At 42.5% G+C, this 25,435-nt stretch overlaps 3 protein-coding genes across 9 annotated transcripts in view; all 3 read right to left on the bottom strand.

The window, feature by feature from the left end:
* LOC106609315 (DENN domain-containing protein 5B) overlaps positions 1 to 978 on the bottom strand; it is a 78,457-nt gene extending 77,479 nt beyond the window's left edge. For 4 of the 7 annotated variants that reach the window (XM_014207997.2, XM_014207994.2, XM_045722002.1 and 1 more), the window contains exon 1: positions 618 to 977. In XM_014207997.2, the coding sequence (XP_014063472.1) occupies positions 618 to 726 (109 nt within the window). In that variant the 5' untranslated portion in view covers positions 727 to 977. Of the gene's footprint in view, positions 1 to 617 lie in introns of all 7 variants that reach the window. The other 3 variants (XM_014207996.2, XM_014207992.2, XM_014207993.2) reach the window with 1 other exon arrangement.
* A 2,295-nt stretch (positions 979 to 3,273) lies between these two features.
* On the bottom strand, positions 3,274 to 9,680 carry LOC123743776 (uncharacterized). The gene is made up of 3 exons (XM_045722001.1): positions 6,192 to 9,680; positions 5,943 to 6,008; positions 3,274 to 4,654 (listed from the first exon to the last, which is right to left on the bottom strand). The coding sequence occupies exons 1-3, from the start codon at positions 9,439 to 9,441 to the stop codon at positions 4,479 to 4,481; spliced, it is 3,492 nt and encodes a 1,163-aa protein (XP_045577957.1). The 5' UTR covers positions 9,442 to 9,680; the 3' UTR covers positions 3,274 to 4,478.
* On the bottom strand, positions 9,636 to 24,802 carry LOC123743830 (uncharacterized). Its single transcript, XM_045722513.1, has 2 exons — positions 24,437 to 24,802; positions 9,636 to 11,665 (listed from the first exon to the last, which is right to left on the bottom strand). Exon 2 carries the CDS (start codon positions 11,634 to 11,636, stop codon positions 9,636 to 9,638), a length of 2,001 nt encoding a protein of 666 aa, XP_045578469.1. The 5' UTR covers positions 11,637 to 11,665; positions 24,437 to 24,802.
* Positions 24,803 to 25,435: the final 633 nt, after the last annotated feature.

The raw sequence follows: 25,435 nt of genomic DNA, 5'->3' as shown, positions 1-25,435 counted from the left end.
ACAGCCTCACCAAACGGAGAAAGGACCCGAGTCCAAAGCTGATTGAACCTTGAATATGTGCAGATATAGAATTTCAGCTCTTTTTGACTGAGGGGTTAATGGGGTGTTAACTATTGTATTATTAAAATAACAATGATTATCCTTAGTAGCAGCCTTTGTAAACGAAAACATCATAAAAGCCTCCAGTGTTCTGCACTGAAACACCAGCCTCATAAGAAGTGTTGGCGTTTTATCATTGAAATAATGACATAATAGCCATTGCTTTCTCACTCTCTCTTTAGTCCACACAATCAGCCAGGACAGGTCTGACAAACAAGTGAAGGAATGTCCCCAATACCTTTAACTCAGTTTACCAGAGACTACAATAATGTAAACAAGGTGATGTCAGGCTGCAACTGTAGCCATTGTCCTAATGATGTTGTTTTTAAACACAGCACATCATTTATGACCTTTAGAGACTGTAAACTTTGTTCCAAATAAAGTATACGCACTGATAATGTCACTGAGATGCATGTGTATTAGTTTAAAATGAAATAGTCCGTTTTAAGAAAAACCCGTTGTTTTTGTATAGTTACCTCATAGGGAAAAGGTTCATTAAAATAAGTAAGTATTCTTACCGGCTAATTCGTCCGGTTCCAGCCCAGTTTCGGTGTCTATTCCGCATATAACAAAGTAGTGAGCGAAGCGGCAGGGCGCCGCTCCAGACGCCGCGTTGGTCCCACTCATCTTGGATCACAGTTCAGCGTCCTCCGGTTCCTAGTACTCCAACCGAGACATCTACATAGCGATAATTAATCTGGTTTAAAAACTATCCTTTACTCTTTGTAAATGGCAGAATGATAGCGCTCCGACGCAAGATTACATTAGTTTACTCTTCGTGAAATATATATTTAAATGTATTGAAATATCGAAGAGAACACTTGCTGGTTGTCAGCTCTTGGTCGCACAGACAATACTGATCGAACGGAATGGTAAGAGCGAGCTCTGTGTGTGTGTGTTTGCTTCCATGCCTCGCGAGGGCGGAGGCTCGACGCGTGGCAGGGCGGGACATTCAAATCAAATCTGATGCATACATTAGGTGGATAATGTGCACTGTATGTCGTCTACATGTTAATCAATATTTTGCATTCTGCAGGCTATGTTTAATTTTCTCTGAATTGATTAAGGTTAATTAAATTATTTATATGGACATTATCTCATGAGATGGGCCTAACAAATTAACAAGCCTGTTATTTCCCCAATATTCCTATCCCATGAAAACAGACACCATGGACTTCCTCAGGTTAATGACTGGTGAGGTTAGAGTTTTAGCACTGTGTTGGGAAGGGCCTTTTCCTCCACAGCCCAGTGCCTCTCCTCTGACACCTGTGCAGCTGAGATCAAAACACACACAGCTCATTTACAGCCAGTCAGACGACAGTGTGGTATTATGACCCCTTGCTGAGAACCTGTCTTCCTGCCACAGAGTCTGAGGAATAAAAGGGGAGAACAGGGAGGAGAATAGAAGAGAAAGGCTACCATTACATTGGCTGACTCCATAACTCTCTCTCATGGATTGTGTGAATACTGGCTGGATTTTAACCCTACGATACACAGGCAAGGTCAGCCATGTACAGAATCCTGTAGCCTATTAAGTAAAAAACTGGGGTTGAGGAAAACAATAACAGAAACAAAAGCTGACCTCAAGTACCGTAATTTCCGGACTATTAAGCGCACCTGAATATAAGCCGCACCCACTGAATTTAAAAATATATATTATTTTGAACATAAATAAGCCGCAGGTGCCTACCGGTACATTGAAACAAATGAACTTTACACAGGCTTTAACAAAACACAACTTGTAACAAAAATAAATAGGCTTTAACGAAACACGGCTTGTAACAAAAATAAATAGGCTTTAACGAAACACGGCTTGTAACAAAAAATACAAAATTAGCAGTAAGCTTTAGTTGTCTTTTTGCACTGAGTCAATTCCTCACGCTGCTGTTTCCAACTTCTTATCATCGACTCATTAAGACCAAGCTCCCATGCAGCAGCTCTATTTCCTTTTCCAACAGCCAGATCAATCGCCTTCAACTTGAAAGCTGCATCATATGCATTTCTCTGTGTCTTTGCCATGATGAGGGTGACAAAATGACTACCGTAATCAGAATGATGGGAGGTTTGAGAGCGCTCGATTTAATCTAAACAGTAAACAAAAAAGTTGTTTGACCTTAACCCGTTCGGCAATTTCATTGGTCTAATGAAAGCTTCATGCCGCCAAAAAACTGAGCACGTCACAAAAAATTGAAAGCGGGAAAAATCCATATATTAGCCGCGTCATTGTTTAAGCCGCGGGGTTCAAAGCGCGGGAAAAAAGTTGCGGCTTATAGTCCGGAATTTACGGTATGTAAGGTTAGCACTTTTCAACTCGTGAAGAGATATCTTTTATTATAAATTGGGTGGATTGAGCCCTGAACGTTGATGGGTTGACAGCCGTGTTATATCAGACCGTATATCACGGGTATGACAAAACAGTTATTTTTACTGCTCTAATTACTTTGGTAACCAGTTTATAAATTGCAATAAGGCACCTCGGGAGTTTGTGGAATATGGACAATTTTGTGGCTCCTGAATGGCGCAGCGGTTTAAGGCACTGCATCTCAGTGCTAGAGGCGTCACTACAGACACCCTGGTTCGAATCCAGGCTGTATCCCAACCGGCCGTGATTGGGAGTCCCATAGGGCGGCGCAAATTGGCCCAGCATCGCCCGGGTTTGGTCGGTGTAGGCCGTCAATGTAAATAAGAATTTGTTCTTAAATGACTTGCCTAGTAAAACAAAAGGTTCAATTATTTTTTATTTTTTAAATACCACGGCTAAGGGCTGTTCTTAGGCACGACGCAACGCAGACCATATACCACACATCCTCGTGCCTTATTGCTTAACTATACATTCTCAACAGGTCTCCACCACTCTTGTCCTTGTAGGCAGCAGTTTCTGCTTGGCTTTCTTCAATAAATATACAATAAGTGTTGTGTTTAAACAGAAAACATGACTGAAGATTCTGTTATCTGTTCTGATCCATTCACCTATTTGAGTCTCTCAAGTATCAACACATAGGAGAACGAGAAGCCTTGCACAAGCGAGTTACTGAATGAAAGGAACATTAATATTGTACTGTGCTTCCCTCTGGTGGTGTAACTGTGTGTCTCAAATGTGGTCTTTGGCTGGTGGTGGGGGTAAATAATACTACAATTCCCTTCATTGAATGCTGTGTAGTCTGAGAGGACAGGTAAAGACAAAAACATATTTTCTGTATTTATATATTAGTTCAGTGCCATAACAATACAGTAAACATCAGAGGTAAAATAAAACAGTACAACATGAAAATGGACAAAAACTGACATATATAAAAATGTGTAAAAAGACGGCATTTCGACCAATGTTTAAAACGAAGTATAAAGCCAGAGACCTGTAAAGTACATACATTCCTCAATACCCAAAACATTAGCAGTAGTTGAATTTAACTACAAATAACATCTACGGCCACAGATAACTATAAACCCAGTGCAAGGAACTACATCAAACAAAGTGATAACGGCTTTCAAATTTCATTTGATGACGGATATCTATGATTCATTTTATCACCAGTGTTAAAAAACCTGTTACAATTGACACACTTTTTATGTACGGGACAGCAGAATCTCAGAAAACAATAAGTTCAGTCTGGTTTCTCCCCTTTAGCTTTGGTTCTGGCCGCAATAAAAATAGTCAATAAAAAAGACTGTAAACATACAAAATACAATTTACAATACCATCACTATGATGATTCAATCACTATGATGCTCTAACAATGTAAGCAAACAATACTATAAGAGTACGCGAACACCAATCACCCTTAGGTGTCAAGAGTAACAATAACACATGGTATATAAAACATTCTTCAGACTGTTTCAACAACAGCTAACCGAACCTATTATAGGGAGAGAAATCTGATGTTTATTCATTTAAAAACAGATACAAACATCAAATCAAATGTATTTATATAGCCCTTCTTACATCAGCTGATATCTCAAAGTGCTGTACAGAAACCCAGCCTAAAACCCCAAACAGCAAGCAATGCAGGTGTAGAAGCACGGTGGCTAGGAAAAATTCCCTAGAAAGGCCAAAAACCTAGGAAGAAACCTAGAGAGGAACCAGGCTATGAGGGCTGGCCAGTCCTCTTCTGGCTGTGCCGGGTGAAGATTATAACAGAACATGGCCAAGATGTTCAAATGTTCATAAATGACCAGCATGGTCAAACAATAATAAACATATAGAAAAGTAAACTGCATAATGTAGCCTAAATATGGCTTTATAGGCACTGTCTGTAATGCTTCAAGTTTTAAAAAAGTACAGCATATGCATAATGCCAGGTTTGAGGTAAAAGTATTGTCTTTGCCAGTTGCCATCAACTACTTTTCTGTCTCGTGTATCCTGTCAGGGCCGACTGATATGCTTACCAATCTCCTGACCACCGCTCGATCCATTCATCCACAGGAGAGCTATGGTGACTGGCTGTTGGATCAACTCTTCTCCCTTGGCTGGAGGATGAATGGTGACCACGATGGAGGCTTACATTCTGAGAGGAACCTGGATGTTGACCGTGAGGGAGGCTTGCATTCAGAGAGGAACCTAACATGCAAGCATAAGAAAGCAGGTGAGAAATATTCACATTAGCACTGTAGGAAGTAGCCGTCCCCCAGCAAGTGGCTTTCCAAGTGGAGATGAAGGATCAGTAAGGCAACTTTTCAGTTCAAAAGTCTATTCAATCTACACAGGATCCTGGGAACACTGCCTCAGCATATACTTAAAACATGGCTAGAACATGTTCCAACCCAGTCAACACAAGTCACACTTACATAGGTTTCAGTTACCCAACAAGTTGCTATTGACGTTCTCATCGATGAGGCTGATTTTTGTACGCTCTGAACAAGTACATCAACATTTTCCCCAAGCTTATTCTATACTTTATGGGTCGTTCCATTTGATTAGAATCACTTTTTGACTGCACCACTTTTGATTTGAATGAAACTTTCCATACATGTTTGCCCACGGTAGAAGTGGTCAGAAAGTGTCTTTTTGGACCCTAATGACAAAACAGATAGGAGACAGAAGTGCTCCATTTTGACTGATTTTGCATATCCCATTCAGTTTATGCAAAAACTTGTAAACTCTTTATTATTTGTTTTACCTTTAACATCAATTATCAAAAACATGTCAACTCTATTTTTTTCGCTGTATCTTAAACCCTAATTGACATATTCTGAGGTGAATGTGTTGTGCCCACCGTCGGTTGAGACACAGCATACTCTTGCCAATACTTTTTTGTAAGCTTTCAAATTATATCATACTCAACCGTTTACCTTTTCCAGTGATGAAGACATGGATGTATGGTAGGGTATGCAAAATCGTCAACTTTGGGCACCTCTATCTCCTGAATGTTTGGGCTTTTTGGATCAAAAACTCACTTTCTGACATCTTCTACCATGGGCAAATATGTATTGGAAGTTCTGTTCAAATGAAAAGGGGTGTGGTCAAAAAGTGATTGAAATCAAATGGAATTACCCTTATCAATTACATATGGTAATGAATTATGTCACATTCTGTGAGAGTTTCGAAATACACCTGTCTGTCCACCCTTATCACTTTGACTCCCAATTTTACTAAGGTTATATTGACGCAGGCTCACAGGCCTGTGTACAATTGCATGATACATTTGAGTTCACTACCCAGCTCCTATAAATAACATAACACATTTTCATCTAGATGATTCCAATCAGAACACAACATGAAACTGTCTACGTCTGACACTTTTCTAAAAATAAAAATACATATACAACTCTATTTGAAATACTGGGAAATCATTGGTGCAATTGTAAAAGTAGCCTACCATGAGAGGCTAGCATAGCCTGCGACTTACCTTCAATTTCATTTGGCCTCTTCTTCTGCTTCTCTGACCACTTGTAACCAACTACAGTTATTTTTACTGTAACCAGAAGAAAGTTGTAAATAACTGGAAATCCAATCAAATGCATCTAAATATTGACATGTAGTGTGTTATTCTGTGTGGTCGTTTTTAATTCCAATGCTAGCTATACATATTACACAAAAACTTTGAGGGAATACATGCCATTTTCTTTTTCCAGTGGCTTGTGATTGGTGTCCTTACCCGAGTGTCTGGAGTCTTTCGGAGGTTCACGATGGAGAGACTTCGTCCAATGCTTTGCCTGAACAATGCTCTTCTTCATCAAAATGGCAGCAGGCTCCTGCATTTCCCGCTTCCTTTTGAAGCTCTTTTCACATGCACCGCTTGGTCCAGGCTTCAGCTCCCCTATATCTTGCCGATTCTCTTCCCTTATAGGGGGCTGTTGCTTCGTATTCTGGCAGTTCACAGAAGCATCTTCCTCTTCATCGTCAGAACGCTGTGCATCTTCCGGATCTGTGTAAGACCTGTTGAACATTACGTCATTTTCATATTCACAGGGCTTGAAGTAGTGCACGTTCACTGGATTCAAAGGAAAGTTGACATTCCGCTTGGGTTTCGGCAGAGAATCGACACATTTAAGAATGGGTCGAATGATCCTGGTCTCCGAGCTGGATCTGGGACTGGCCTGTGGACCTTCCACTTCCTCTGGAGGACACCCAGATCGTCTACGAGTCCGGAGGGTTGGAGTCGGGACAAAGCTGCTCTCCCAATCTGAGAACACCTGCTGCCTCGCAGTAACTTTTGGGCCAAAATGTCTGTTGCCATGTTGCGGTGATATCCTAGCCAGATTAGGGAAAGCATGACTAGCTGGGCTATAACCATTGGGACTGGCAGGCTTGATAAAAGGTTTGGGCTTGTGTGCCACTCTTGCAGGTTTGTTCAGCATTTGTGATTCAGGTGAAGCACTGGGAGATGTCTCTTCTCTGTTCTCTCTCTCATTCCCATCCTTTGAAACCTCTGGAGTCCTCAGAAGCTTCGGAATCCTTGGCAGCTTTAGCTTGGGGGGCAGCGAGTCGTGCTCACGCTCACTTTTTGACAACGTTCCTTTCTCATTCAACACCTTCAGAATCTTTGACAACATCTGTTGGGATGTCAAGTCGCTCTCTGCCTTACATTTTAGTTTCTTGCATGAGTCAGGATTCTTAGAGACCATTACACCTAAACCCAGAGGCTCTCCTCTATCCTCCACCCACTTCTGCCTTGGTGGGGAACCTTCCTCTCTCTTCCAGCTTGGTGGGGAACCTTTACTGATAAGATATTTGGGCAAGGACAGCTTTTTCAATCTGACTTTTAGGGGTTGAATTCTTTGCTTGTGTTTGACACCGTTCCTCTGCCTCTCTTTGACAACAGGAGACACTGACTTTGCAGGGGAGTGGTGTCTGCTAGTTTTGTTCGGGGATTTTGTCTTTGGCATTTTGGGGACTTCCTCAGTATGTGTTGAGCCATTTGTGGAAGGCTTTTTGGGGATGTTTATGGAGAGTTTGAGAGGAACAGTGGTAGTTGAGGATCCCAGCACATGGAGGGTTTTCACCCCAGGGCACGGCGGTGAGTTTCTACTGCTGCTGTCCTTGTCTCTTTCCACCAACTGGCATTGTAACTCTTTGGAGTCATCAGAGCTCCTGCCTTCAGTTTCAGTTGAATTTCTCCTCTTCGGTGGCTTATTGTCCCTGGATTGACTGCCCTCACGCTCTTTCTCAGTTGATGATCCCCTCTTCTTGTCTTTGCATCGATTTTCATCACTCTCAGTCAAATGTCTCCTCTTGTGTGACGCATGTGGCTTCTTGTCCCTGCGTTGATTATTCAAAGTTGCCTTCACCCCAGAGCTCTTAGGGGGTTGGGATGGTGACCGTCCCCTCTCTGCTCTACCATGACGTTTCTTGGGCTTTTGTCTGTCAGATGATGCTGGATTGAGGGTTTCCTCCTTTTCCATTTTTTCTTTTACTTTTTTCTTTGACTTGGAGGTTTTGTATTGAGTGACAAAGTCAGCAACTTTGCCATACTTATCTGCAGGTGAACCACAGTCCTCTATAAGTGAACACCACTTGTCTGCTATGATGTTAGCGCTTAACTTAGAGGGGTTTTCAACCTTGGGAAGTGGTAATGTACTCGTCTTACAGTCTTGGTCCTTCTCTTGCCATCTTTCCCTATCCTCAGAACCAGGACTGACTTTGCTTTGGGTAGTATGTTCTTGGGCTGACTCACAGGGTGCGTTCGCATCAGTTTCAGGCTCTGTCCTTTTAACATTAGAAGCATGAACCTCAATCTGAGCATGTTGTTCATTAGGGTTCTCCTCTGTCTCCTGATCTGAATCCTGAATTGTATCTAACCAGAAAATAAAGTCAGTGATCGTTGTGACACCTATACAATGCTGCATTTCTCCCTCTGTCTTATTGTCACTGGATTGATTGTCATCCCAATCTTCTTCAGTTGATTGTATCTGCTTCTTGTCCCTGCATTGATTGTCCACAGTCGCCTTCCCCCCAGAGTCCTTAGGGACCTCTTCTGTCTCCTGATCTGAATTGTCGCTTGTATCTGACAGGGTAAAGCATTGAGCGATTGTTATGCATCTTGTACCTTGCTGCAATCCTTTCTCTCTCTGACAACTGGTGCATAGGCCACTTTCAAACCCGTTGTCACTTTCAATAATACAAGGACAGTAGCAGGACTTATCTAAGCTGCCACTTCCTATATTCTCTAGTTGCTTTGTTTTTGTCTTGTCTTTGTTTTCAGAGCATGGTTCATGGGACCCGAGTTGGAGGTCAGAGCCATTTTCGATCTGGCAAAACAGTCTCATGGCATCCTCAGATGTCAGGATGGTCAAATTCATTGGGGAAAGAGGGTCTGCGTCCGAGTCTGTTGTGAGGTCTGTGACCGTTTTGAGGTCTGCATCTGTTTGGCAGTTTGAGTCTGTTGCGAGGTCTGCGTCTGGTGCCTCTGTTTCAGCAAGCAGTTTCAAAGCATCATCTGATGTGAGGACGGTCAAAATCATTGGGGAAAGGGGTTCTGTCTCTGAGTCTGCATCTGTTGGGAGGTCTGTGTCCGTTGGGGGGTCTGTGTCCATTACAAAGTCTATGTTTGTTGCGAGGTCTGAGTCTGTTGCTTCTGCTTCAACAGGTTGTCGTACAGGAAAGTCCACAGTCTCCAGCTTGCTGTGGAAGGTGTCATCTATTTTGACTCCCCCAAACACTTTGGAACTCTCCTCTGCTTTATCTGGTATGAACCACAGAGACCAAGCTCTTCCAGAATCTTTGTCAATGTTATACAGCTTCTCGTTGACATTTAACCATGATGACCTGTAACCCACTTGGGAAGAGCTGTCAACATGTACTGGAATGGGAAACTTCTCGACCACTTCCCCCAGTGATATACCACTGACTGCAAAGAGAACCACTGCTTCCTCATCCTCTGCGGCCCAGGCAGACACATCTTGCATGATTTTCTTATCCCTTTTATCTTTTAAAGCTTCTACCAGGTTAGAGGTTTCCCCGCCCCAATACTGCTCCAATATGGCCTCTAGACAACCATCCTTTGCCTCAGTGATTGTTGCTGCATTCTCCAGATAAGTAACCAGTTGCTGCAGCGTATGTAACTTGAACTGAACTTCAGCAATTGTGGACAAATCAAGAGTTATCTCATCTGCACCGTTAGAGCTAACTTCCACGATTGTCTGGGTACCCCGATGCGTACAATATCAGTTGCCTGAGGGATGGTGTGGACAAATGGTGAAGGTGAACTCTTGTTCATCTGTGTGATGACCTGAAGGACCTCATCATTGTCCTCTATAATAGATACCAGTGAACTTGTTGCAGATGCATCTACAGGCTTATCATACTCCATAAAACTCTCAACTTGAACCGTCTCATTTAGGACAGATAGAGAACTTGCATCATCTTTAGCTCTTTCCCACAGACTTTCCATTTGTTGTTCGTTGATGGACCAGGCCTGTAAAATCTTAAATGGCACCTCATTGCCTGTATTCTCTGTCTCCATGGGCTCTGGGAACTGCTGTGGATCCATTGGAGGGACGATAGCTACGGGGGGCGGAGTGGTGGCAACTACCGTCAGTGTCATGCACCTGGGGGTGGACTTTAACTCCAGCCGTATAGTGGAGTCCTCAGCACTAAATCTCTCAGGGGGCCTCACCTGGTTGTCTTTGGTGTTAAGATGTAGGTGCGTTTTGCCTGCTTGTAAAATATCCATCTTCTCTGTGCTGGATTGTTGTGCCTGGGAGGGGTCTTGTGTTGAGTTGTTCACATTTACGGGTCCATTTTTAGATCTTAAAACACTCTGAAGCCAGTCCTGTATTTCATTGAGTGAGATCTTATGTTCATGAGGAGGTTTTTCCTGAGGTGTCTCAGTGAGAGGTTTGGGAGAAGGAGAGGGAGCATGTTGCTGGTCAGGGGTGGAAGAGGTCTGGGTGTGAGAAACAAGAGCAGCATTGCCAGGAAGATTATCTGTTTGTTGTGTTATGGCTTGGGAAGGAAAACTAGGTCTTAGAATACCATGGCTGTCTGCATTTGTTACCTGGGCTGTTTTTAGGTCAACGACACCAGATTCTCTACCTCCCGTGGAAGGGAGATCCATAGAAACACACTGCTGTGCATTTGCAATGAAGGCTTGCACAAGTGATGTAGAATCTCTCACCGGACCTGCTGTTCGTCCTGATGTTGTTTCACTGTGTTTGTTGTTGACCACAGGAACAGTTAGAATGATGTTGACGTTTTGAATGTCTGGAGAACTGTTTGTCGTAGTTTGAGAAGGGTTGACATGCTTAGCCTGGAAGACCTGCCTGGGTGACCAGCTGGAATAGGCCCTAGAACATCCACTAGACCCACCCCTCGAACGTCCACTAGACCGACCCCTAGAACCACCCCGAGAACGTCTACTAGAACTACCTCTAGAACGTACACTAGAACCACCCCTAGAATTTCCACGGAAACCACCCCTAGAACGTCCCCTTGAGCATTCAGTAGAATGCCCCCTTGAAGGTTCATTAGCATGTCCATTGGAATGGGTGGGATCTAACATCTGCCATTTGCTTTCCAAGTAATGGAGATTGTTATGATTCACTATCCAACCAAACATATAATCCTGGTCAGTGTTATGGTGATGGGAAATATCCTCATGCCCTCTTTCGACATTGAGTGGGGTTAAAAAGTCATTGCTGGGGAAGTGGGGTTCATGCTTAGCCCATGTTTCTGTTCTCTCTCCACTGCGGTGTAAGTTTACATTAGGGGGTGCCTGGCCTCTCAAGGGTCCATAGAGATTGGGCCAATCCCTTATGTTCTGACTCTGAGCCATTCTGTGATGTTCTTGATGATACAGAGGAGGCGTCTGGGTCTCTTGTGCCCGATGTCCACGGAAGTCCATTTGAGAGTTTTGTCTCTGGGAGTTGTAGTGGGCCCGCATGGCAGCTTCATCCTCACGGTTCAGCCACTGGTGTTCGCTTTCCTTTTGGGTGAGGTACTGCCTTTCACCAGCTGGGGGATCACTTTCCCAGTGAGCCATATTATGGCGGCTGTATCCGTCACCATCGCTCCATTCTCTTGATCTGGCATTTTCACAAGCGTTATCTATGTTGTCCCAGCACATTGAGCTGGGTTGCATTTCAAGCATATGGGGCACCATCCTCAAAAGTTGAATTGAAGAGTTTAATTCTAGAGAAAAAAAGAGAGAAACAGTTGTGAAAACTATGCAATGGTTATCCATCAATCAAGTTGTTGATTTTTCTAACATACACTGCAACTCTGAAACATGTTTAGGACATGTGACTGCCAGTTCAGACAATATGGGTTGATATTTAGAGAGCAACGCACAATTCACAATCAACTAACACCATCAACATAGTACATACTCATATAGGAGGGGCCTGTGCCCCACAGATAGCAGTCTGGGCAGGAGGAGAGTTCCACCTCAGGTCAGGTTGACCATCCACACCTATTTGGTGTATAATATGGCATTGTTGATATCCAAGGCCCTTTCTCAGGATTAAACCAAGGTAACTTGTCTCAGGCTAATCATTATTATGACAATTGACCACACAACAACTGTCTACAGCCTTGAAGTGATGCAGAGATGCAACCTTGAAGTAAATGAATCACAATGGTTAACAGTTAACATAACAATGGAGCCTATTCATTCCTAGCTATGTAGACAACTTCCCTCGAGTCACACCAGGTTTTAAGCTATTGGCTCTTCTCGGGTTGGACCAAAGTGGAATACTACAGGTACGATTAATTCAGCCAGCTAACTTTAATAAGCAACCAGATACTATTGATTTTCTGATTCATAAAAAAAATCTAAACTTAGATATGGGTTTTCGTTTGTTGAATGTATTAGACCATTGCCCATTTCAAGTGTAGCTTTCTAAAAAATGTAGTTATATAATATTTAGGCAAGTTAGTCAGCTAACTCCTTTTTTCCTGCTTTGTAGTATAACCCTCTGGGCTGCACAGGAAAAAATAATACATTCTAATCAAAGTTTATTGGTCACGTACACAGTTTAGATGTCACGTCCTGGCCAGTATAAGGGTTAATTGTCATTGTCGTTTGGTCAGGACGTGGCAGAGGGTATTTGTTTTATGTGGTTCGGGGTGGTGTTTTGGTAAAAGGGCATTTGATTTAGTATTTCCGGGTTTTTGGTTTATGGTCTATGTTTATGTATTTCTATGTGGAGTCTAGTGAGTGTGTTTCTATGGTTGATTAATTGGGGTTGGGACTCTCAATTGAAGGCAGGTGTTTTCTCTTTGCCTTTGATTGAGAGTCCCATATATTAGGGTGTGTTTGTCATTTGTGGGAGATTGTTTCTTGTCTAGCGTATGTGAGCCTGAGAAGACTGTCTGTACATCGTGAGTTCGTTTTGTTATTTTGTATGTTCATTTTGAGTTTATTAAATGTTCAAGATGAACTCTCAATTCTGCTGCATATTGGTCCTCCTTTTCCGACGATGATTTCGCTATATCGTCAGACGATGACGAAATCCCTGACATTAGAAGTTGTTATAGTGGGTGCTTATGTTACTAGCTCCTAAGAATGCAGTAAAATGTCAAACGAGTACAGAAAGTATAAAAAAAAAAAAAACATTTATAATAAAATCATGTTGTAATGAATCCAATTAACAACCCAAATAGGACTGTAACAGCAGTCTAAATGCAATCTATATGTATATACACTGGATGTGTAACGGGTGTCGTGTGTGGAGGACCAAGATGCAACAGGAAAATGTATACTCATCTTCTTTTTTAATTATTGAAGAAGGTGAAACAAAACAAGTATACAATATGAAAACGACACTGACAGTTCCGTCAGGTGAAGAACACAAAACAGAATACAACTACCCACAAAGGGACAGGTGAAAACAATGTGCCTAAGTATGACTCTAAATCAGAAACAATGATGTACAGCTGTTCCTGATTGAGAGCCACACCAGGCCAACAAAGAAATACACAACCTAGAATCCTAGAATACCAAAGCAAGAACATACACCAAAAACCCCGGAACACATAAATACAACACCCCTCTACATACACATAACCCCCGAACCACATAAAACAAATACCCACTGCCACGTCCTGACCAAACTACAATAACGAATAACCCCTATTACTGGTCAGGACGTGACAGGATGAATTTACACAAGATATAATAAGAATTATATATTAGAGCGAGCTATGGCAAGAATAATTTTTTGTTGTTGTCATTTAGCAGATGCTCAAATCCAGAGAGACTTACAGGAGCAATTAGGTTTAACTGCCTTGCTCAAGGGCAAAGACAGATTTTTCACCTAGTTGGCTCGGTGATTCGAACCAGCGACCTTTTTGTTACTGGCCCAACACTCTTGGCTACCTGCTGCCCCAGTAAATAAATAAATATGCAGTGTGTATTGTTTGATTCTAGTTTAAGATATATTTATTCATGTTACCATATCTTACTGATAACTTTACATGTATAAGGAAGGTTGGGGTCAATGAAGGGGGTAATAGGAAGGGATGTGGTGTATGGAACGTTAATGAGTGTGACAAGGGGAGTGCAGATAGTTTACATTCTGTCAGAAATGTTATCGTTGAATATCAAGGCTTCTAAGGAGACAGGCAAAGGAAAACAATCTGGTTTTAGACACTGATAAAGGTAGGACAGGGAGGAGCGAGTAATTCAGTCCGAGGTCAAGTAAACAGATGGTCCCTGGGACTAAACACTTCCCTCTGCAACTGGATCCTGGACTTCCTGACGGGCCGCCCCCCAGGTAGTAAGGGTAGGTAACAACACATCCGTCACGCTGATCCTCAACACAGTGGCCCCAGGGGTGCGTGCTCAGTTCCCTCCTGCACTCCCTGTTCACTCATGACTGCACTGCCAGCCACGACTCCAACACTATCATTCAATTTGCCAATGACACAACAGTGGTAGGCCTGATCACCGACAACGACGAGACAGCCTATAGGGAGGAGGTCAGAGACCTGGCCGTGTGGTGCCAGGACAACAACCTCTCCCTCAACGTGATCAAGACAAAGGAGATGATTGCGGACCACAGAAAAAAAGAGTACCAAGCACGCCCACATTGAAATTGACGTGGCTGCAGTGGAGCAGGTTGAGAGCTTCAAGTTCCTTGCTGTCCACATCATCAACAAACTAACATGGTCCAAGCACACCAAGACAGTTGTGAAGAGGGCACGACAAAACCTATTCCCCCTCAGGAGACTAAAAAGATTTGGCATGGGTCCTCAGATCCTCAAAAGGTTTTACTGCTGCACCATCGAGATCATCCTAAAGGGTTGCATCACTGCCTGGTATGGCAACTGCTCGGCTTCCGAACACAAGGCACTACAGAGGGTAGTGCGAATGGCCCAGTACATCACTGCGGCCAAGCTTCCTGCCATCCAGGACCTCTATACCAGGCGGTGTCAGAGAAAGTCCCTAAAAATTGCCAAAGACTCCAGCCACCCTAGTCAAAAACTGTTTTCTCTGCTACCGCAAGGCAAGTGGTGCCGGAGCGCCAAGTCTAGGACCAAAAGGCTTCTCAACAGCTTCTACCCCTAAGCTGTAAGACTCCTGAACATCAAGTCAAATGGTTACCCAGACTATTTGCAGTGCCCCCCTCACCCCCTCTTTACACCACTGCTACTCTCCGTTGTCATCTATGCATAGTCACTTTAATAACTCTACCTACATGTACATACTACCTCAAATAACCGGTGCCCCTGTACATTGACTCTGTATTGATACCCCCCTGTATATAGTCTCGCTATTGTTATTTCACTGCCGCTCTTTAATTACTTGTTACTTTTATCTCTTATTCTTATCTGTATTTTTTTTTAAACTGCATTGTTGGTTAGGGGCTCGTAAGTAAGCATTTCACTGTAAGGTCTACACCTGTTGTGTTCGGTGCTTGTGACTAATAAAATTAGATTTTAAGAGAGAAGAAACGGTCCACACACATACAGTGGGGGAAATAAGTATTTGATCCCCTGCTGATTTTGTACGTTTGCCTACTTACAAAGAAACGACCAGTCTATAATTTCACTGGTAGGTTTATATGAACAGTGAGAGACAGAATAACAACAACAAAAAAATCGAGAAAAACGCATGTCTAAAATGTTAGAAATTGATTTGCATTTTAATGAGGGAAATAAGTATTTGACCCCTCTGCAAAACATGACTTAGTACTTGGTGGCAAAACCCTTGTTGGCAATCACAGAGGTCAGACGTTTCTTGTAGTTGGCCACCAAGTTTGCACACATCTCAGGAGGGATTTTGTCCCACTCCTCTTTGCAGATCTTCTCCAAGTCATTAAGGTTTCGAGGCTGACGTTTGGCAACTCGAACCTTCAGCTCCCTCCACAGATTTTCTATGGGATTAAGGTCTGGAGACTGGCTAGGCCACTCCAGGACCTTAATGTGCTTCTTCTTGAGCCACTTCTTTGTTGCCTTGGCCGTGTGTTTTGGGTCATTGTCATGCTTGCATACCCATCCACGACCCATTTTCAATGCCCTGGCTGAGGGAAGGAGGTTCTCACCCAAGATTTGACAGTACATGGCCCCGTTAAATGATGCGGTGAAGTTGTCCTGTCCCCTTAGCAGAAAAACACCCCCAAAGCATAATGTTTCCAACTCCATGTTTGACGGTGGAGATGGTGTTCTTGGGGTCATAGGCAGCATTCTTCCTCCTCCAAACACGGCGAGTTGAGTTGATGCCAAAGAGCTCCATTTTGGTCTCATCAGACCACAACACTTTCACCAGTTGTCCTCTGAATCATTCAGATGTTCATTGGCAAACTTCAGACGGGCATGTATATGTATTCTTGAGCAGGGGGACCTTGCGGGCGCTGCAGGATTTCAGTCCTTCACGGCGTAGTGTGTTACCAATTGTTTTCTTGGTGACTGTGGTCCCAGCTGCCTTGAGCTCATTGACAAGATCCTCCCGTGTAGTTCTGGGCTGATTCCTCACCGTTCTCAGGCTCATTGCAACTCCACGAGGTGAGATCTTGCATGGAGCCCCAGGCTGAGGGAGATTGACAGTTCTTTTGTGTTTCTTCCATTTGCGAATAATCACACCAAATGTTGTCACCTTCTCACCAAGCGATGGTCTTGTAGCCCATTCCAGCCTTGTGTAGGTCTACAATCTTGTCCCTGACATCCTTGGAGAGCTCTTTGGTCTTGGCCATGGTGGAGAGTTTGGAATCTGATTGATTGATTACTTCTGTGGACAGGTGTCTTTTATACAGGTAACAAGCTACGGTTAGGAGCACACCCTTTAGAGTGTGCTCCTAATCTCAGCTCGTTACCTGTATAAAAGACACCTGGGAGCCAGAAATCTTTCTGATTGAGAGGGTGTCAAATACTTATTTCCCTCATTAAAATGCAAATAAATTTATAACATTTTTGACATGCGTTTTTCTCGATATTTTTGTTGTTATTCTGTCTCTCACTGTTCAAATAAACGTACCATTAAAATTATAGACTGATCATTTCTTTGCCAGTGGGCAAAAGTACAAAATCAGCAGGGGATCAAATACTTTCCCCCCCCACTGTATCCTTCCACGCCCACAAAGGTTCTAGCATCAGGCAGGGCCATGACTACACCAGTGAGAAGAACCAATTACGTTTCTGACTAGCAACAGAGATTTATTGGCTGTCTAGATGTGCAAGGAGTTGACTCCGCCTAGTTGGAGGGAATAAATATTTGCGCTTGTGCAATCATACCTTGTCTTCTGCAGCTGTTTGACCCAGTGGATGATTAAACTTGGTGTGAGCTTTTTTCTAGTGGTCCGTTTGAGTTTTTAGTATAACAGTATAAACAGTGTAACTAAAATGTGATGTACAGTAGTAGAGATGTTAGAATGGGCCATATCAAGAATACAGTATTTAAATACACAGGGTGAAACGGGAAGTGTCCAGTGGTTTAATGTATCTATAAAATGGGACAACAGCATTGGTTGTGTGTGTGTTAGTGTGTGTTTGATAGTGTGTGTGTTTTGAGTGAATGAGCATCACTTGGTAGACGGTTAGTGATGGCTGCTCAAAAGTCTGATAGCCTGGCGATAGGCCTGAGAAAAGGAAATTATGGCGCATTTCCATTGAGATTTTACCCCAGTGTTTTGACCAAAAGACTCTGAATTTTCTCTATCCGTCTACACAAGATGACACCCGTGTCTCGCTGGGCCATGCCTCCAGCGAACCTGCTCTGACTTAGAGCCAAGGTTAGGCTACTGGTACTTTCCAGCCTGCATTTACATAACAATGGCTAAATGAGAACATGGGTTTACACCTTCAACGGTGAACACCTTCTCACAAAGCAACTGTCTTAATTATGTAGAGGTTGTTGATTCTTGTTGAAGTCCTCACTCTCAGCCCTAACTATGGTAACACAATTTCCCTAGTATAACATCAGGATGTATACACTAGTGTAACACTGGTGTTACAGTAAAAAAAAAATACATTTAGAGGACAATAATATTAGCAGTGTCGTGGAAATATCGAGTCAAATATTTCTCAGATACCGGAGCTTGTGAATACAAATAGACTTTATTACAAACAATAACAAAGTCAAGCAATTCCATGGGAGAACTAACTTTTCTTGTTACAGACCTCAGGCTTTATAGGTTTCCACCTTCAAATAACACACATAGTCACTCACCTCTATGTAGATGGTTAACTCCCCTTGGCCTTATGCCACCATTATCTTCTTGTACCAATTCTTGCTTGTTAATGCCCACATCTGCTTCAGTTTAGATTATATTGGTGGCGGCGCCATAGTGTTAATACAAAAAATAATACATTTATTGCATATATACTTTCCTAGTATAAGTGCTTTTCTAATAATACTTGATTAGAACAAACATAGGTTGTTATTACAGATACATGGCTTTGGTGACTATATTTATTAACCTGTCTGGGCTAGGGGGCAGTATTTTCACGGCCGGATAAAAAACATACCCGATTTAAACTGGTTATTACTCTTGCCCAGAAACGAGAATATGCATATTATTAGTAGATCTGGATAGAAAAGTGGTGTCTGTGAGTATAACAGAACTCATATGGCAGGCAAAAACCTGAGAAAATTCCAAGCAGGAAGTGGCCTGTCTGAGAATTTGTAGTTCTTCTTTTGATTCTCTATCGAAACTACAGTATCTCTGGGGTTACGTAGCACTTTCTAAGGCTTCCATTGGCTCTCTAAAGCCTTCAAAAAGCGGATTGAGGCATCTCCTGTCTCTGGGCAGAGTATAGTAGCTCAGTTTCTCAGTGGTCTGCCTGGTGACTAAGAGATTGGATATGCGCATTCACGAGACCATGCGTTTTTTTATTTTCCTCTTTGAATGAATACACTATTGTCCGGTTGGAATATTATCGCTATTTTACAAGAAAAATACCATAAAATTGATTTTAAACAGCGTTTGACATGCTTCTAAGTACGGTAATGGAACATTTTTATTTTTTTGTCTCGAAATGCGCTCGCGCATTACTCTTTGGATAGTGACCTGAACACACGAACAAACCGGAGGTATTTGGACATTACTATGGATTATTTGGAACAAAAACAACATTTCTTGTGGAAGTAGCAGTCCTGGGAGTGCATTCCGATGAAGATTAGCAAAGGTAATACAATTTTTCTAATACTAATTCTGAGTTTAGTGTGCCTCGAAGTTGGCGGGTGTCAAAATAGCTAGCCGTGATAGCTGAGCTATGTACTCAGAATATTGAAAAATGTGCTTTCGCCGAAAAGCTATTTTAAAATCTGACATAGCGATTGCATAAAGGAGTTCTGTATCTATAATTCTTAAAATAATTGTTATGTATTTTGTCAACGTTTATGATGAGTAATTTAGTAAATTCACCGGAAGTTTTCGGTGGGGATACATTTTATGAATATCACACGCCAATGTAAAAAGCTGTTTTTTGATATAAATATGAACTTGATTGTACAAAACATGCATGTATTGTATAACATAATGTCCTAGGAGTGTCATCTGATGAAGATCATCAAAGGTTAGTGCTGCATTTAGCTGTGTTTTGGGTTTCTGTGACATATATGCTTGCTTGGAAAATGGCTGTGTGATTATTTTGGGCTATGTACTCTCCTAACATAATCTAATGTTTTGCTTTCGCTGTAAAGCCTTTTTGAAATCGGACAATGTGGTTAGATTAACGAGAGTCTTATCTTTAAAATGGTGTAAAATAGTCATATGTTTGAAAAATTGAAATTATTGCATTTTTGAGGTTTTGTATTTCGCGCCACGCTGTTCCACTGGCTGTTGAATAGAGTGGGACGGTGACGTCCCACCTAGCCCATAGAGGTTAACTAAGGTACTCATTTTCTGCTTACTGTAAGGGTGTTTAACTGGCGGCAGAGAAGTCAGACGCAGGAGAGAAATAACCGTGTTTCCAACGGCACAGTTTATTTACAAAAAACACAGGAAAACATAATAATAAAAATCAATGGGTAACATAACCTAACGCACACCAGTACAGACGTACACATACACTTACAATAAACAATCACCGACAAGGACATGAGGGGAAACAGATGGTCCATTACACAACATGTAATTGATGGGATTGGAACCAGGTGTGATGGAAGACAAGACAAAACCAATGGAAAATGAAAAATGGATCAATGATGGCTAGAAGGTCGGTGACGTTGACCGCCGAACACCGCCCGAACAAGGAGAGGGAGCAACTTTGGCGGAAGTCGTGACACTTACATTCTGTTTTTACATGTCTAGTGATTAACTCCATGTTGACCCAGTCTGTACACTCCCATGGATTCTGCTAACGTTCTGTTTTTATATGTCCAGTGGTTAACTCTTTGTTCAATCAGCTCTGTCTATTCACCTTTTATTTTTTTCGTTTATTTTACCGTTATTTTACCAGGTAAGTTGACTGAGAACACATTCCCATTTACAGCAACGACCTGGGGAATAGTTACAGGGGAGAGGAGGGGGATGAATGAGCCAATTGTAAGCTGGGGATGAGCTCAGCCTTTATTCTGCTTACACGTCTTATTAATTAACCCTATGTTTTCTGTCTCAATACTTCTGGGAGAACAGTCTGGATACTGGAAAATCAACCATAGTCATGAATATTTCACCTACAGTAGTTATAAGCAGGAAACACAGATTGGAACCGTGAGAGGGACTGACTCATGAGGGATGAGGTAACCCAGTGGTGTGGAGTCACAGGGGGTTGGAATGTAGATTAAAAATGGTGTTTCCTGTCTAAGATCGCAGGTAGGTCTAAAGGCCATCAGCTCTGGAGAGGAGAACCTTGAGACTGACAGGCCAACTATTCTGCATATGCCATCATATTGATCCACTGTGCCATGCAGCCAGTAGGATGCATCATACAATTGTATTTCTCTTTTTGAAAGTTATATATTGGGGCTCCTGAGTGGCGCAGGGTCTAAGGCACTGCATCACAGTGCAAGAGATGTCACTGCAGTCCCTGGTTCGAATCCAGGCTGCGTAACATCTGGCTGTGATTGGGAGTCCCATAGGGCGGCACACAATTGGCCCAGCAATTGGCCCAATTGGCACACAATTGGCCCTGGCCTTCTAGGCAGAGTTCCTCTGTCCAGTGTCTGTGTTCTTTTGCCCATCTTAATATTTTATTTTTATTGGCCAGTCTGAGATATGGCTTTTTCTTTGCAACTCTGCCTAGAAGGCCAGTGTCGCATCTTCACTGTTGACGTTGAGACTGGTGTTTTGCGGGGGCTATTTAATGAAGCTGCCAGTTGAGGACTTGTGAGGCGTCTGTTTCTCAAACCAGAAACTCTAATGTACTTGTCCTCTTGCTCGGTTGTGCACCGGGGCCTCACCCTCCTCTTTCTATTCTGGTTAGAGCCAGTTTGCGCTGTTCTGTGAAGGGAGTAGTACACAGCGTTGTACGAGATCTTCAGTTTCTTTGCAATTTCTCACATGGAATAGCCTTCATTTCTCAGAACAAGAATAGACTGACGAGTTTCAAAAGAAAGATCTTTGTTTCTGGCCATTTTGAGCCTGTTATCGAACCCACAAATGCTGATGCTCCAGATACTCAACTAGTCTAAAGAAGGCCAGTTTTATTGCTTCTTTAATCAGATCAACAGTTTTCAGCTGTGCTAACATAATTGCAAAAGGGTTTTCTAATGATCAATTAGCCTTTTAAAATGATAAACTTGGATTAGCTAACACAACGTGCAATTGGAACACAAGAGTGATAAGAGTGATAAGTGTAAAAACACTTTAAGGGGCAATCAGCAGTTGCTACATCATTTTTGTATAAAATAATGTATGATATGTCCCCACTGATTCTTGAATATAGCTTATAATTGCCTCATGAGCTTAGTTCAACTGTCGTACCCCATCAGAACCCAAAATATACAGTACGCATGTTTTACACCAATGTCTATAAACACTATATACAGTGTCGACCTGTCATTCAGGGCAGGTGGGGCAGACTTCAAGGCATACTTAAACAGCATGGCTACCACAGCAATATGCAGCAATAAGCCATCCCATCTGGTTTGCACTTAGTGGGGTGGACTATCATTTGTTTTTCAACAGGACAATGTCCAGAGTGTCCAGAGATGCAACCTCTCTTATCATCACTCAGTGCCTGGGCTTACCTCCACTGTACCCTCATCCTACCATACCCCTGTCTGCACATTATGCCCTGAATCTATTCTACCACGCCCAGAAATCTGCTCCTTTTACTCTCTGTTCCCAACGCACTAGACGACGAGTTTTGCTAGCCTTTAGCCGTACCCTCATCCTACTCCTCCTCTGCTCCTTGGGTGATGTGGAGGCTAACCCAGGCACTGCGTGTCCCCAGGCACTCTCATTTGTTGACTTCTGTAATCGAAAAGGCCTTGATTTCATGCATGTTAACATCAGAAGCCTCCTCCCTAAGTTTGTTTTACTCCCTGCTTTAGCACACTCCACCAACCCTGATGTCCTTGCCGTGTCTGAATCCTGGCTTAAGAAGACCACCAAAAATTCTGAGATTTCCATACCCAACTACAACATTTTCCGTCAAGATAGAACTGCCAAAGGGGGAGGAGTTGCAATCTACTGCAGAGATAGCTTGCAAAGTTCTGTCATACTTTCCAGGTCTATGCCCAAACAGTTCCAGCTTCAAAAATTTAAAAATGAATCTCTCCAGAAATAAGTCTCTCACTGTTGCCACCTGTTAAAGACCCCCTCAGCTCCCAGCTGTGCCCTGGACACCATATGTGAATTGATTGCCCCCCATCTATCTTCAGAGTTGGTTCTGTTAGGTGACCTAAACTGGGATATGCTTAACACCCCAGCAGTACTACAATCTAAGCTAGATGCCCTCAATCTCACACAAATTATCAAGGAAACCACCAGGTACAACTCTAAATCTGTAAACATGGGCACCCTCATAGATATTATCCTTACCAACTTGCCATTCAAATACACCTCTGCTGTTTTCAATCAAGATCTCAGCGATCACTGCCTCATTGCCTGCATCCGCAATGGGTCCGCGGTCAAACGACCACCCCTCATCACTGTCAAACGCTCTCTAAAACACTTCTGCGAGCAGGCCTTCCTAATCGACCTGGCCCGGGTATCCTGGAGCACAGCACAACTTTGATTCCAAAAATGTATTGTATGCAGCTGATGTCATATACCAGGGAGATATGCAGGGGCGCAACTTTCACTGCCCCCCCCCCCACACACACACACATTCTGAAATTGCATTTTTGTCCCCCACAGTTTTATCATTGGAACGTGATACAAAACGAGGCAACGGTGTGCTTTAGGACCATGTGGATGCCTCAGAGCGGTCGGGTATGCTGTTTGGAGTGTTTATCTGACTGGAAATAAAAAATAAATAATGATAATAATAATTATGTCCCCCTCACTTCTAAAACCAAAGTTGCACCCCTGGAGATATGTATACTACGGTCTAACAAAGGAATACTATGTGTATGTTGTGTAATAAGCCGTTAGTAACCCATGTGCCTCACCCTAATAATTTGGTCCCTTTCCCCCTACTGTTCTGACTTGTTGGTGAAATGTCTTCATCGAATATTGTAAGAGCTTTTATTGTCACCTTATATGGCCCCTTTATTTATCCTACGGTTCTGACTTGGTGTACAGGGAGAATACTGTAAGAATGGCCCATGTTCTGAATTCTGTCGCTGTACATTTCAAAAGTGCTGAATAAATAGTTATATTGACTACGTCCGTTTTAGCTTGCTCAGTAATGTCTTTATAAGAATTATGGATTGCCTCTTATCCACTCAACGTTCCACAGTTTGTACATCTCAATTGTCAGTAGAAACCAAGAAACCACATTTGTTTAAGCAAGTCAACCATATCAGGCAGTAAATGAGGCTGAATGAATTGTTTAGCTGCCGCTCCTGATAACCAGGTGTAGCAGAGGTAAGGTTTCAATCCATGGTGCTGAAAAGAAAGCTCTGCTGTTACGACAGCTTTATATAGGCCCTAACAGTTTCTGGGCACCGTTAGTCACCGTTATAGTGCAATTAACTTTGTGTTGTGTCTTTGCTGTCATGCATCAACAAATAAAGGGTTACCCCACCAAGATTTACATGCTAAAATCGCCACTGACTATTTAGCCTCAAAACATGGTAAAAACTATACTTTTGATATCATGGATGGTCAGTCCTTGCATCCATAGCGCTGTATATGAATTTTAGACTGGTTACATTTCTCCAGCCCCAACCCTCAGCTTTTTACAGAAACAGTGTTAGGGATTCACATAGTTATTGTTTCTATTGCTGATTGCCGCTTTAAGATGTGTTACAAAATGACGAGCAAACACATTTAAACGGTCCTCCATATTATTTGGAGGACCGTTTATTTTTTTGGGGGACAAATATAAACTACTGTTCAACATAGACAGCATTGTTGTTCATGTCAACCATTGGATTTTCCTAAGGGAATATAGACATAGGATACTTACAGAAAGCCTGCGCCGCTCCTCTCTTTCACATACCGCAGATCAGCGGTAAACGCATATCTCCAACCGAGATTTAGCAATCAATCACTCTTCTTCTGTGGGGTTTATCGGCGATTGGCATCCAACGTTATGGCGCATTACTGCCAAAAACACAAATTTCTTCTGTTAGAACTTCTTCAAATGTTTATCTGGTGAGCGAGCATGGCTGGTACTAGCAGATTCAAGTTCCACGCTCCCAGAGTTTTCTCCGCTCCTGTCGTGGAAAATTGTCTTAAGAATAACACTTCTTACAAGAACTTGTAAATTCAATATAGACTTTAATACAGAGTAGTAAAGCCGAGCCGGTCCTCGGAACAACTGCCTTCCTTAGGCCCCGGCTCTGCTTTTATGCACATACAATACATATGTGCATAAAAGCAGAGCGGGGGGGACGGGGGGGACACGGGGGGGACACGACCCCCCCATCCTGGGAAAAATATGATTTGTTCCCCCCAATATATCACTGAAACATAACTATGTAATTTAAATAATATTAATAATACGCAATGAAAGCAATTGTGCTGATTATAGACACTTAATAGCGCGTTTTTAAGTTTCAAAACCCTTTGCCTCACAATGGTTTGATCCACTGCCAGTTCCTTAGCTTGCTAGGCAACAGAGAGGTCGTATCTACTGTCTGAAAGGCACTCAATGCACGTAACTGACGTGAGGTTAATCCAGTAAATCGCGCACACACACTAGCTGAATATGCAGAGCTAGCGCGCAAATATTAACTATTAAGCTAGCTAGTACCTATTCCATTTATGTGGCGTCGTCAAAGATGGAATCTTTGCTATCGTCAATTTATTCCAAGATCAGCATGCAGATGATGTAAGTTAGTGCTTCAAAGTCCCTGTGATAAGGTTAGCGATAAACTGAAATCCAAACTGAACAGAACTACACTCTCTTCTACCATTGTCTTAAATATATTTAATGGTCTCGTTGCAAAAGCTAAATTGTCGC

Source organism: Salmo salar, chromosome ssa07, assembly GCF_905237065.1.
Source record: "Salmo salar chromosome ssa07, Ssal_v3.1, whole genome shotgun sequence".
NCBI lineage: Eukaryota > Metazoa > Chordata > Actinopteri > Salmoniformes > Salmonidae > Salmo > Salmo salar.
The sequence above is the reverse complement of the archived record's forward strand: the minus strand, read 5'-3'. Positions and strand labels throughout refer to the sequence as shown.